Source organism: Ruditapes philippinarum, unplaced genomic scaffold (genome assembly GCF_026571515.1).
Source record: "Ruditapes philippinarum isolate M1 unplaced genomic scaffold, ASM2657151v2 ctg1590_1_1_1_1, whole genome shotgun sequence".
NCBI lineage: Eukaryota > Metazoa > Mollusca > Bivalvia > Venerida > Veneridae > Ruditapes > Ruditapes philippinarum.
The window spans coordinates 102,571-118,065 of NW_026855673.1; the positions used below are offsets into that span (position 1 = coordinate 102,571).

General features: G+C 32.2%; 1 protein-coding gene across 1 annotated transcript in view; it reads left to right on the top strand.

Annotated features, from left to right (window-relative positions):
• Window positions 1–9,127, top strand: part of LOC132744074 (mitogen-activated protein kinase kinase kinase 10-like) — a 54,717-nt gene extending 45,590 nt beyond the window's left edge. The window contains 1 exon segment of the mRNA XM_060732681.1: window positions 434–9,127. Within this exon segment, the coding sequence (XP_060588664.1) occupies window positions 434–1,623 (1,190 nt within the window). The 3' untranslated portion in view covers window positions 1,624–9,127.
• The last annotated feature ends 6,368 nt before the right edge of the window (window positions 9,128–15,495 follow it).

Below are 15,495 nucleotides of genomic sequence, written 5' to 3' on the forward strand. Positions count from 1 at the left end.
CAGAACATTTGAGAACTTTGTCCTGTCTGCTCTTGTAAAGTTTGTGTTTCTATTCTTTCAAATAAAAGAATATTTATAAAATAATTCATGAAAATGTATTTTATTGGATTTCTTATTTCTGTTTTAATGACCAAAATATTTTTCAAAATAAAATCTAATGGTTTATTTCCTTCTGTATGCATAGATTTAATGTTACATACATGAAATTGATACAAAGATACTTTGTTCTTGAAAAATTTGGAAGTATGAATATGATTTAAACATTTTATGAGCGGTGGCATGGCTGAGCTGTAAACATTGCGGTTTAGTATTTTAAGTATGGCTGGCTGCCTGGTTTCAGACCCTGTCAGTGGCTTGCTGTTGTTTTCTTGAGAAAGAAACCTATATGTAGTGCTTAGATTAACAATATAAACTTATTACTTACATATTTCAGATGGTGACGAGGAATCATGGCCGTCAGATCTCAGTGAAACACAACGCAGACACATTCCAGGCCTATCAAAGACGTTACCAGCAGATACGGGTAGTCTACGACGCTCTTTGTCATCCAGTAAAATAGGCTCTGCTCTTTACAACATGGCCTCCATTTTTGCAGGCGTTGGAGCCGGTTTTGACATTAAGCTCTCGAATTCGATAGGAATGCATCCGAATGTGACAGGTGCTATTGATTCACAGACAACAAATCCGGAATCATTTATTCTGAACAGGAGGGACGCGCATAATTCAGCAGTGCGCGATATGTTTATCGAGCCTGAAATTGATTACAATTTTTACTCGGCCACAGGCTCGGGGAGTAACACCTATCATGGACGCCAAACGAAATATAGGCCGAGTATACAAGATATTCCTTTGAAATTCACTGATAGAACTTCTTTAAATAGATCGCCAGTTGTCCTTGAAGAGGACGATAATACCTCAACAGTGAAGTCAACAGCCACTCTTATTCCACGAGCCTCTCCACATCATAGACTTTCAATGACCGAGAGTGACGATGGTACGATAACCAATATGTCTCAGGATGGGCTGTTGTCTTCACATTATGGACTTACTCGACAGTTATCCGAAAGTAGTTATAGTTCTGACGCTTCTCGGACAACTGTCCGTTCAAATCGGCATTCAGTGACTTTTGAAGATGAGTTTAATGTAACAAATCGTGACGAAAGATTTAAATCACCATCGGATACCTCAGAAAATTCCAGTCCTTACCATGAAACGCCTGTTGCTCCACCTCGTAGATCTAAACTCATTAACGGTGGACCAAAAGTTGCGGAGAAGCCAAAAAATGTGGAGAGGCCAAAAACATTAGACTTAGCTAATGCTAAACCAGGTATTCTCAAATCCAGCTCAACTCATTCCTCGTTACGAGAATCCGATTCTCGAGAGTCGCCGAGAACAACTTGGGTGACGCCCTCGGAATCGGCTGACCACACTCCATACTGGTCAACGCGGTCGGGAATGTCGCCCGGCAACACACCTCCACATATTCTGCACCAGAAAACTCTCCTTGATATTGACATGGAGGGACAAAATTTGGATCCTACACAACCCCTCCTAATTCCAAAGTCTCAGTCAAATCGACAAACTATACAAGACTTAGATACAGAATTTAGTCAAAGATTGTGATAGAAAATCAGTTTTATTTGTATTCCCAATGAAATATTTATCTTAACTACACAAAGCAATATGTTACAAGACGGTTATTATTTTAGAAGAAATCTTTTATCGTAGTTGTAAATGTGACACAAGTTTTTATTACTTATTACAAAGATTGTAACTGTGATTTTAAAGTATGTTTTGGAACTTGATTCGTAGTCCTTTACTTAAACTGAAGTATTTTCTTTTTAAAAATAAAATAATGTTAGATAACAGCCTTGAATTCAAGATAGATTTTCATATATAGTTAACATAGTGGGAAATAAGTAGAATCAAACAAAACTGAGATTTTACTCATCCCAATTCAGGGCACTTATTTGGCAAACTAGAATCTGTTCCATTTACTTTAACCACATATTCCATTGTAACGGTTAAATTGATAAATGATTTTTTGAATGGTTAAAAAAAATTAATATATATAATTATATGAAAAAATATTTTAGAAATTAGATATTACAACATTTCTCTTTACGTGATTTTTTAAAATTTAACTCTATTATTAAAAGTAAGTAGTAAATATTGTGCTTTAGATGAGTTAAAATTTCACAGCTTTATTTAACATGAAAAGACTTTTTAGAACTTGAAATTCAGGCAAAAGAAATACAAGTCACATGTTTAAAAAAAACAAAAACAGTAAAATTTATGGGAAGGTATATGAAAATATACTAAGAGAGTGGTAAACGTCAACTATTGTATTCTCTTAAAAGCATCACATTCCAAAAAACCATATTATTATCCAATCAAAAGTGTGTAAAATGATACATTATACTTGTATCAAAGCCTGGAAGACTTCACCAAAACGGTTTTAAAGTTTTATGCCATACATACATATGAGTGCCAAATGTTAATTGATAAGTTTTCATAATATATAAGTTATTGGAAGAATTGGCCAGCACCAGTTATGAGTATTTTATGGTGTTATTTTATGATACGGAAAAAAAATAACTTTTGAACTTACAAGACAGTATCTTGAAAATAATGTAAGTGTATGGTTTATTAATCATTCATTGACCTATTGATAAAAATTTGGGTTTTAAATCCTACATATTAGGAAAGATAAACATATTCATATTAACAATTTCGCCTTCATTTTTATTTTGCAAATATTTAGTGGTTGCTGGCCTAGTCTTTAAGAAGAAAAAAAAGTGCATATTATAAATGATAAACATAATTTTTGCTTGCAAGGTTGTCTTCCACTAAATTTTAAGTGTTGTTTGTTTGGAAATCTTGATATTATTGACTTTGTGACGACAGTATGAATTATGTCACACGACAGGGTTTTTTTTTTTCGTGTTTTTTTTTTATCGTTATTGTAAGAATAATTCCAGATGTGTTTCTGCCGATTATATATATTTAGAATCCGTAAACTGGAGAATTATTTTTTATTTCTTTTCGAAGCCATTTGAGAGATTTATGTCATATTGGACATTATTTTATATAGGCCAGTGGTTTAATGTAAGCTTGTAGATATCGTGAAGATCCGTAGTGGCAGCCTGCCTTCCATTTTTTGATATGAAAATCAATTTTGCTGTATTATTTGGCTAAAAATAACAACATTTTCTCTTTATTTCTGGCTGTGTACTGCTTCATTATATTGTCTCACTCTTGAAATCAGCAATACAATGTTTTAAGGCTTTTCATTTTTAATATAGGAACATTTTTTGATGATTTTCACACACACAAAAACTTAGAATCTATTTATAGGAAAAAAAAACAACAGATTGGTTTCTCTGTTTGGTTAATTTAGTGGTTTCAAACCTCAAATCTGTTTCCTACAGTAAGGTAACTGCCATTTTTTTTGTTCAAGTGACATTTTTTTCTCCCTCGAAATTTAGCTCTCAAAACACTTTTTTTCAGCGAATAGTTTTACATGTATTTATTAGTGTAAAGTTTCAAGAGGTTACATATTACACAGCATTCCTTTATTGAATTATTTATATAAAGACAAAAAAAGCAAATAGTTATCCATTTCAAGAGCTAAGTGCAAAAAGGTCAGATCCAAAAGAATAAAACCAATGCTGCAACCCATTAGGTTAAATCTCTTGATTTCCCCAGTAGTATGAATTTTTGTTTTCCGACCCCCAACAGTTGAATATGTGAAAAGATGTATATAAATATTCATATTATAAATTATTATTATTTTTCAAAGTATCTCATTATGATTTCAGTTCCAGTCATATCAAATATTCTATCGTAATAACAAAGATTGTAATACATGTGTTTGTTTGTTGTTTTTCTTTTTTTATTTTTAACCATAACTATTTGTTTAAAAATGCTTATTTATATATATGATAGCAAATTCCTATTAATTCTTGTACAGCTTTTTATATATATATATATATTTCATGTACTCTATTTTTATGAAGAAAAAAACCCCAACTTAATTTTAATAATAAATTGTATATTGTACACTAAACCCTGCTTTGTAAAATTGTGTATGAGAACAACAACAACAACAACTTGAAGTTGATATATGTAGGAAATGCTCTCTTTTTACATTACAATAAGGCCTTGTTTTCAAAGAAAAAAATATCCATTACCCTCTTAAAGATGCTACGCCAGAGTTTAGAAGCCGTAAGAATAACAGTTTTTAATTATTTCATAGATAATCTCGGGAAACTTAAAAAACAGAAAAATATGTTAAAGATAATTAAGTAATAAATTGAAAATTGATATATTTTTATGAGATTCTTAGGCACATTAGAGTTAAAAGCATTTAATCTCTTTTTATTATTTTTTGGGGTCATTTTGCTTAATGAAAAAGAATATTATGAATAAAATGGAGTAAGTGAATGATCTGAAATGTCTTGACCTTTAACCCACAAAACCAGCTTTTGAATTTAAGTTTTTCATTAGATAATTATCTTAACTTACCTCAGCCCAACTTAGCTGAAATTCTAATGGCTTTACTTTAGGTGAGCATGAATACTAAAGAATTCCAATAAGATAAGATATTGTTTATTATTGTGACATGTATTTGAGTACATTACAATAACATAACATATAAGGACAAAAAAAAATTGTCATCAGTACAATCAAATGAAGCCAATATTTAAAAAGAAGAAACGAGCAGCCTTAGTGTGAAATATTGATGTTATTTAATATAAGGTCATCCTAGGCTTCTATCTTTGTTATTATTTTTTTTCCCTCAACTATATTATCTTGAACCCGTTTCTAAAAGTCATTAAGTATGCATACATTTCAATAGCTGGTTCCTAGCCCTGTGATTTATCTTAACCAAATATCCATGTTTATAAAATCTTGTGAATATATATGCACTTTGTACAATACACACTCTCACACACACATTCATGTTATTTACAAACCATGTTTAATGCTACACCAATTAATTTCATGTTCTGTTGTGTTTTTTCCCTCCCTTTATCTATCTCAAGTCTGGTTGGTTTTTTTTGTTGTCGTCTGTTCACACTGCTGAATCTCTATTGTCAAAACTGATGGGCGTAAACAAACTTGCCATAATCCTTTTTGTTTAGGGTCTTTGGATGTGCAACCATTGCTTAAATTTGTCTGTTAAACCCTAAGACACAGGTATATTTGTATAACGAACTTCTCTAGCTTTTGAGTTTGGATTGAACCATTGCTAATGTTACATTTTATATCAAAATGTTAAAACTAAGCAGTAATTTACACGGGTCAATTTTGGTCAGACAGCACAAAGGTGTGCCTATACTAGTGATATACATGTAGGTCTGTCTTAATGGCTGTTAGAATTCTTGTTACCCTTAACCTGCTGAATGGACTTATCCATAATTGAACATGAAACAGTCCATTCAAAGTTTTAAGGGATTTCAGGATTAAAATACAAAAAAATTAAGATGCAAAAAGTACAAAGCCTTTTCTGACTGCATGGATATACAGGCTAGCTTGGGTTTATAATGTTAACAAAGGCTAATCACTTTTGGTTCCAGTAGATTAAAGGTTAGGTTCAATTTGTGCACTGTGCCAAGCTGTTAAGTTGAGGAAGAAGTCCATTTTCCAATTTAAAGAATGTCAGGATTAAGAGAGAATAGTCTATATTTTGAATGTATAAAGTTACTTTCGATTACAGAGATAGTGTTGATAAGCCTTTCTTGGTGTAATACCCTTATTGTAGACTCAATTAACTTCATATTTCACATTTAACAATTGAAAAATGAAATTCTGCATAATGACTGTGATCTTGAACATAAACTCAGATTTGACGTAATTTCATGTGTGTCAGTTTCTGATTTCTTATACATTTGTATTTATTGAAATCGGACTTGAATTACTATGTCAAGATGACTTAAAACTTTCAGTATAATGGCAAATACAATATAGTCAAGTTTTGAAAATCATAGGAATTTTTTTTCAAAGGTATTAATTGACTGCTTAAATTGCATTTTTTTCTATCCTTCGGAAAATGGCACTTTCACAAAATTTTTGTTAAATTTACTATCAATATCTATACTAAATCAAAATGTTCAATTCAAAGAAGCATATTGTGACAGTATTTAATGAAATAAAGCATAAATGGCCTTGTTATGTTTTCTGTATTATTTGTTAACATGATACTGCCTATTTTGTAGGTTCTTTTTAAATGGTGAATTTATGAAAATTCCTTCATTTTCATGTTTTTATCAAATTCACCTTGAAGTAATGGATCAATTTATACAGGGTTTAAGACGACACTTTTGTAATTTTTTCTTTGAAAATTCCAAGTTTAGACTCTGCAACATTGTTTTTATATTAAAATGAAATGTATATGCTCGATTTAAGTATGACCTTGTTTTGACACTGTTTCAGTGTTATAACATAATTAAGACACTGTCACATTGTTCTGATACTGTTGTGTCGTTTTGACACTGGTGAATTGTTACAGGACTGTTACATTGTCATAATGCCCCAACAATGCTATGACACAGTTTCATAATTATGACACTGTCACATTGTTTTCTGACACTGTTATGACAGTGCTGCAATTTTATAACATTATTGCCATTGTTTTTACACTGTTACTGCTGTAAGACACTGTTGCATTGTTATGACACTGTTATGGCATTATGGCACTGGTTGCATTGTTATGACACTGTTACAGCATTATGACACAGTTATATTGTTTTGATACTGTTACACTGTTATGGTATTTTGACACTGTTGCATTGTTATGACATTGTTACACTGTTGCACTGTTATGACACTGTTACATTGTGTAGGACACTGTTGCATTGTTGACATTGTTATGGCATTATGACACTGATGTTATGTTATGACATTGCAACAACTATATGACACTGGATGCATTGAAACTCTATCATAGAATTGACTATATTACTGTAGACACAGCTGGGTTGAGTTTATTTGTATTGATCTTAGGGTAAATTATAGATGAAATATGTGCAATCCTCTGGAAGAAGTATGACTCCCTGATTTAACAGTCTTATGTGTATGATTTTATAGCCTGCTAACGTGATATATTTGTACTCTTTCTCTTTGTAGCTTCAATATTATATATATATATATTTGTTAGTTGTTACATTATTCTATAAGTATATATATTCTACACAATTATTGTGCATTTTTGTGATGTGAACTGTATACTCTCCTCTGTGTAACCCCCACCCACTTTTTCTTACGAAAATAAATCCAGATTTTTTTATTTACAAGGGCGTGTCCCTTGTCTGGGTCTGGGAATAAAGTATAAGGTAAATTAAATGAACTAAGAAATGGGAGTTTTAGATGTACATGAAAAATATTCATATTACTTACAATATTGATTTTTTTCCAACTTTTTATAATACATAATTTTGAGCATATGGTCTTTTTTGGGGGGTTCAGTGATTTAATAAGAAATTCAGCAAGTCTGGAACTTTAGAGATTATAGGTTTCCTGAAAGTAAAATCTATTTATAACTTTCACTCCAAAAAATGTTTCTTTATTTTCAGACAAGTTTTATTATACTCATTTCTAACTTATTTTTAAATGTTACTATGTCTACATAGTATGTTACAGAAATTTCTTTTCCGCATGGACCAAAATTTTTTTTTCTGCTGTGGGTTACAGGGAGGAGAAATACAATATTCTGTGGACAGTGTATGTTAAGTGTTATGTTATGTTGTCATTCATATTAATGAAGGTTAAATGTGGCCAAATATTCCTGCAACGACTTGCTATTTGATGCCTTTTGTAACGTCATGTGTTCAAAATTAATCTGCGTGTCAAAACCATGTTCTTATTGAGAAAATTTCATGTGAAATTATCAATATTAAGAAAAATTATTTAAATTTGTTTGATTTCTGCACTGTCAGTATAAAGGAATGATGAATGATATTTTAACTGAATCTTAAATTGCCTAGTTAAGAACATTTGTATACAGGAAACAAAAATGGACTTTTAAAAAAGACTCAAAAGTATTTTATATGAATGAGTGTACACAAAAAAATACTTGTAAATTTTATTCCCTTTTCTAAAATTTCAAAATTTAGGCATTTATAGACCTGAAAGCGTAACTAGGCAATTTTAGATCGTTTAAAAAAGTAATCACTAACCTTGTATTGAACATCAGTCTTATAAGCAGTTTAGGGTATCTTACCAAAGTCCAGCATTAAATGTCATTTAATACACAGCACAAAGCTTTACTGTCAAGTGCACAATGTTCCATATTTAAAACTTGGATTCGTCACAAATTAACAGCAGTTTGAAAAAAAATAATCTGATTTATTTTTGCACAAGGTTTTTAGTCTCTGCTAACTGCTTAATATTTACAACCTTATTCTGTTATATGCCTTTTCTAGATTATTATGTAACATTCATATAATATATTACCATTTAAACTTGGTAAGATACCCTAATATGTATAGCTGGTGACTGTACAATTCAGATATCCTATATCCTATATATATATATATAAGAAATCATTGAAATTGTAGAAATCATTGAAATTTTTCTATCAAGATTGGTATATTAATTTTTTCTATATGTACTGGTACTCATTTATCTTTTCTTTTTTCTGATATATATGATTTTCCTGTCTATGTACTGGTATATGTTGAAAATGTTAATATATGTATTGGTATATATCAAGTTTTTTTCTTTTCAATAAGTAATGGTATATATATTGAAAATATTCAATTTGCATTGGTATATATTGATTTTGTCTATATGCACTGGTATGCATTGAAAATGTTCAAAGTGCATTGGTATATATGGATTTTATCTATGTGTACTGGTATATATTGAAAATATTCAATGTGCATTGGTATATATGGATTTTATCTGTGTGTACTGGTATATATTGAAAATATTCAATGTGCATTGGTATATATGGATTTTATCTATGTGTACTGGTATTTTTTGAAAATGTTCAATTTGCATTGGTATATATACAGTTATTTCTGCATACTGGTACTGATTTAATATGACAATTTATTCTTAGATCTGTTCACAAACACTATGAACAAAACAACTGGCTGATCAAATAAAAAGTCAACAAAGATACTGATGTTTGTTTTCAATTTTAATTATCACATAATTTCATTTAATTGGTACGATGTCAATGTGGTAACAAAAACATTTTTTTTTCAACAAAATCAAAATAAGCAAATTCATTGAATTGATATCCCCAGCTGTAAGATACACATGGTTCATACAGGCCTTAATTTCAGCAATAGTCTTAAAAAAAGACCCAAAAGCTTACTTAGCCTTACACAAACCTTAAAAGGTCCTTGATAACTGTGTAGAAAACGACTTGGGCCAGTGAACTGCAAAATTTGTTTTTTGCAGTATATTTGATGCAAACTTCAGACGGGCGATTCTATAATATGAACCCCATAGGCGTGGCAATATACGCCCAAATGTAACTAAAATTTAAAGAAATCTAAAAATAATTTTTAAACAGATTTTTTAACATGTTTTATTTCAATTAGTAATATCTATACTGATACATGGCAAAGATCTATGCTCTTGTCAAATGAATAAATAATAAGTACATTGTAATCTCTCTTTTTAATATAAACACTTACATAAGGCAGATTTCACAAGTGTTAACTGTTACTTAAGTCAGCGAGAGAAGTGGCATGTTGCAAAGGACACGGATGCCCCCACTGACAACATATATATGGTATATAGTGAAAAAATTAACAAAGGGCCATAATTCTGTTAAATTTGGTTGCATCAAAAATTCCTTCCTTTACTACCATCTACACATTAAGGTTGTTCATCCCTGGAAGTTTAAGCAAAATCTGCCATCCGGTTTAAGAGGAGTTGCGTTCACAAAATTTCTACTTAGTATATAGTGAAAAAATCAACAAAGGGCCATAATTCTGTTAAATTTGGTCGCAGCGAAAATTCCTTCCTTTACTACCATCTACACATTAAGGTTGTTCATCCCTGGAAGTTTAAGCAAAATCTGCCATCCGGTTTAAGAGGAGTTGCGTTCACAAGATTTCGGGACAGACGGACGGACAGACAAGTGCAACCCTATATGCTCCCCACTTTGGGGGGCATAAAAACCAAATACAGGGCAAAGCTTTCGGCGTCCAAGAAGATCTGGATCAAACGGAAAGACAAGGAGAGAAAAAGAGCAAAACAAATCAAAACTGAATCCTTATCAACGAAAAAAGAAATCCATCATGGATACAAGAATGAGTATATATGCAGTGCTATTTCAAAGGAAATAACTCCACCAACAAATTCAGCTAGTACCAAAATCCCTTGGAAACTTCATCAATCCCCAAATAAACAAAGGACTGCAAGAGCTAGCTCAGAGTCTTGATAAAAAAAAGAATGCATTTTAGCTATGTTCTTAAGATATTTTACTTTACTTTACAGCATCATGCTGTACAGCAACCATTACTGCTGTTGGCATGTCACAAAATACAAGTAATTGTAAGTTTTTGTTTTATGTTTTCAAATCATTTTTTGATAATTTTGAAATTAAAGTGCATAAATAGAAAGATAAAGGTAAAGTCACTAAATAATTTTATTGATACAGAAGGGTTTGTGAAGACCATTTAATTTTTGCCATTTGGTAGTAGCTAATGACTTTTTTAAAATTATTTTCTTAAGTAATACAACTTACATTCACTTTAACCCCTGATGAATACATTTATTGTAGCAACATTGACAGAACAGCACAAACCGACACAGCCAAGTAAAAGGAAGAAAACAGTAAAAGAACAAATAGACGAGCAAACCCTAAAAAATTTAAAGCTTGATAACCAAAGACTTGAAAACCAAATAAAAAAAGGATGAACAGGATTTAATAAGAATACAAAATGAAAATCAATTACATAAAAGCCAACTTCTATATTACTTGTTAAAACTTCAAAAGGAATTCAAGGAGAATGTTCTGTCAGTAAGGTAGGTTATATAACATCGCCGAGTGTATCACAACATGCTTACAGTCTAGACATTGAAGAAAAAGAAATAGGAAAATGCACTGTTAGAAAGAAGGTAATATTGCTTCATTGGATGGGTTACAACTCTGATAGTTCTGAAAAGGACAGTACAACGGGAAACGGATATTGAGAATGGTGAAATACCAGCCTTCTAACCAGGTCCTTTACGAACATTCATGAATACGAAACAAATTGTTAACAAACTTGAGGATATCCTGTAAGTTTAGAGGAAATACAATACGTTGTTCAATGAAGTGTTTAACTGCTGAAGCAACATTTAAAAAGCAATAGGATACAGGGTTCTAGCCAGGGTATTAAAGCATGTCGCGTGCCACATGCCTTACTGCACTGAGTTATAATTGTGTCAACCCCTTATTTCCCCGACAACCCTTAATTTTCAAAGAAACAGTTGAATAATCCGTCAAAGACAAGGCATGTGCTGTCACGCTCTACCTGTAAATCTGTGTCAGCGACTGGGTGCGCTCAACCAATGGAAACGTCCAATATTAAACGTGTGACATATTAATTTTCTTTAGACCTCTGTAGCCCCGTATCGTATACAACTAAAAGTAATTATCACCAATATTTTTTTTTTAAGAATGCTTAATAAATGTTTTAGCAAATGGATATTTCAAAAGCTATGACGGCAATAAAAATGTACACAAGAAATAATTTTCACTACATGTATTTCAAGTATAAACTTTAATTGTGCATGGTTACGCCATGTTACCTTTAGTTTAAATAATAAATATGAGTAAGACAAAGAGAAAGATGGATAATAATGGTTCATGACTAGAAAGTCGTGGAGACACAGTGTTACAGTAGTTATTTAACAAATACAAAGCTGGGGTGTTTTTGCTTGTTCCGGCTTCTTCAGATAATTGTTGCGACTTAGAAAAGTTACGTCCCTTGTTGTAGCCTGGTTTTGGGCAATCTTGCATGCTGCATTGCAATTCTTATTTGCAAAGATTTTCTGCATTTTCTTGGTGACATGCATCTCGGTCAACCCAAAGAGGTAATTAATAGTATATAACTAGTTTTTTAACTGTTTTTCCATCGTACTCAAAACCAATCAAATTTTACTGATTTTTGTGACAGTAAACAAGTTGATCTATTTTCTGATGGTTCAATTTTCAGACATGACTTTATATTGTAACACTTTCAGTTGATAAACATTTGAATCTAAGGGTTAAGAATTAACGCTCAAACATTATTTTGTCTCTTATTTCAGTTTTGACATAGATAGATTAGATGAAGATGCGATAATTAAAGCTTCAACTACAAATCTTTAGTTCTTCTCTTGGGTCAAGTCACCTTCTTGCGCGCATGTGGTTTTTAGTGCTGTTACAGTCAAAACTCTGTGGTTCCAAGCCAGCCTGATGTTCTTCACAACCTTTGCTGATTAATAGAGATATTTTAGAGATAATAAAATCAAATGAGTTACAAACGGCTCCAAAAGAACAATGCTTAGTACAAGAAGCTAAACGTTCTGCAAATTTATAATGGAAACCTTGAGTTATAATTACAGATAGCAAAGGGAGATACCTCCGTCAGGCTGGTGACCCAGCAGATAGAATAGAAAATAAAATATTGTGGTAAGGTAGGAGTGGTTTTAGCTCTACCAATGCTGTTGACTTTCTTACAGTTGAAAAAAATTACCTCTTTGCTAAAGTTCCACAGATTCATTAGCTTGTATGTTTGGCTCGGGACTTGCCACTTTACAAGTAAAGGTAAAAGTTCATTCAGCTGAAGAAACCAACAGACAAGTTAATCAAATTATTCTGTGATTATTTGAAAACAATTAAAGAAAGATGTCCTATCAAGAATTAAGTTAACATTGATACATGTTCCATATTATTCAAATCAGCTGTGGAATGAGAAAAAGGGCTATAAGAACCCGGAAACTGTCAAAGAAGATGAAAAGAATTATCCTGTTTAATAGACAATGTTTACAAATACATTGAGTATTTGGGGAGACAATATGTGAGCCAATAAGAGAAGAGATTCAAAATTCTGTGTATTACAGCATCATGGTAGATGAAACTACAGATGTGTCACATGTCAATTACTTCTGTATGTAAGGTACATCAACGATGGAAAAAGTAAAACTGTGTTTTCAGAGACAGTCGGTATTCCCAATGGTAAAGATGACACAATCAAGGATGCTATCCTCGCATTCCTACACAAGAACCAATTCCCCTTTCACAAACTTTGTGCATCTGGAAGTGATGGTGCTGCAGTAAAGATTGGAAGAAAAGGTGGAGTCAGCATGTAACTTAAGACTTAATAGTCCAACATCTTATTTCTAACCATTGTGTAGCTCATCACTTGGCCCTAGCTGCTGCACAGGCTGCTTCTGGTATAAGATATCTGGTCAAATTTAAGAAGATAATTGAGCAGATTCTACAATTATAGTGCTGTACGAACAGCACCTCTGAAGGAAATCCAGGTACACATTTATTATTATTGTTCATTGATATTTTAACGATACTTCAGCAATATTCCAGAAGAATTTAATTATATTGATGAAAATGTGGCAGTTTGAGTATGTGGCTAAATATACCGACCCTCAAATGCATAGGAATACGAAATTTCAAGTTTAGGAACTATGTGTATATTAAAACAAAGCCTAAAGTTACTGACACCTTGAAAAAAAACAAAAAAAACTTTCTCACTATACTAAGATGCACATAGTAAAAAAGAGTTGGAAAAAAGAAGATGGCGATTTCAAAAAGCAACACTATAAGAAGCAATTGAAGAATTATAATTATAATGAAAATCAAATAAATAAACCAAATGTGAATACTGCAGATCAAGAACTGGCACTACTAGGACATGACAAGGTATCATGATTTTGTGCAGTATGTTCAATTAAAGAAAGGGGCAAAAAACACTGAACTTATGCCAAGTTATTCTAAAACCCTTTGATGCTTGACAAAGTTACAGCCTGGACACGATTGTGTGTACCTATTAACTCTAATTGTGATAATGTGAAACTTCAAAATGGTAGTGTGACCTTGACCTTTGAGGGAGGGACGTAATTCTTGGAAGCGATGCAATGTCTTGATGTGGTAGACTTTATGCCTAGTTATTTTAAAATCCTTCAATACATGACAAAGTTACAGTCCGGACATGAATGAAGTGGGGATGCACAGACGGACAATGCGATTTAAATATGCTGCCCTTCAGGAGCATAAAAAAGAAGTTGTTACAGTGCTGAACACAGGCAAGACATATAACTTTGGTGATTTCTTTGTGACAACTACAGTCTATAGGCAAACTGAATGTTATTTTTATTATTTCGATGTCACGAACATGCACAGAGATTTGGTTAGCAAAAAGTCAAAATGGCTGTCAAAATATATATTGCAAAGAAAATATCAATACAATTAGTTAATTTAGACTCAAACGCATTTAAAAGGTATACAGAAAAATTAGAAATTAACTCAGAAAGTCTTCAAGATCTATACAGCATAACTAACAAGAGCTGGAATGGATGCGTGAGCAGGTGGCCTGACATGCATCCTGATATTTACAACTATTTGATCAACTTCCCAGGACTTAACACACCAGATACACTTAAGACCTACAGCTCCCTGGATGGATATAATTATTTCAACAGTGGGCATGTACAAGAAGTCTTTTATTATGAGTGACCACCAGATTCAAATGTATGCATAATGAAAACGAAAGTAAGCCCATCACAGCAAATTGGGGGTAAACCTCATGAGCCATCGGTGTACATGAACAAAAATCAGGGATTTGTTGTTAGTGCCTCACTGCACATGCAAAGCTGGGGAGGTGATATTAAATACTTATGTGGTAAATAAATAATACAAGTAAGTATAACATGGAATTTTTTTAGGTTTAAACATCCTAAAGTCCTGGCTTAGAACATTAAATGTCAATCTATCTATTTTCATTATAAAAAATTTGATTATCTTCTATAATAACTACATGTTATCTCCTATATGTTTGCTATTCATCATCAACAACTAAAGCATCCAATGCATTCCTGCACCAAATTGAAGATGAATTGACACACGCTGAGAAGAAAATGCTGGTCATAGGGTCAGATGAGGAAAGTGCATGCATAGCTTCTATAGGGTAAACTACCTGCCCAACACCACTTGTGTTTTGCACCTAACATCAAAATAACAACATGAAATACATAATTATGTATATGAAGGACAGAGGTGGCTTTATCAACTGAAAGAACTCCAAAATACAACACACTGTCATATTGGTCATAAGTCATGATGACGATACCTCTACATTCAAGTAGATCAGAAAACATCACTCAGATTGTTACTAATTTTGACATTGGAAAAGTGAAAAACTACAAGAAGTACTTAACAGAGAAGTTAGTACCACTTATAAAAGGACATGTGGTAATCCCATGCAGAAGGAATAAAGTTCCGCATAACAAGACCAGCAATAATACAGAAAGTGCGAACCACACCTC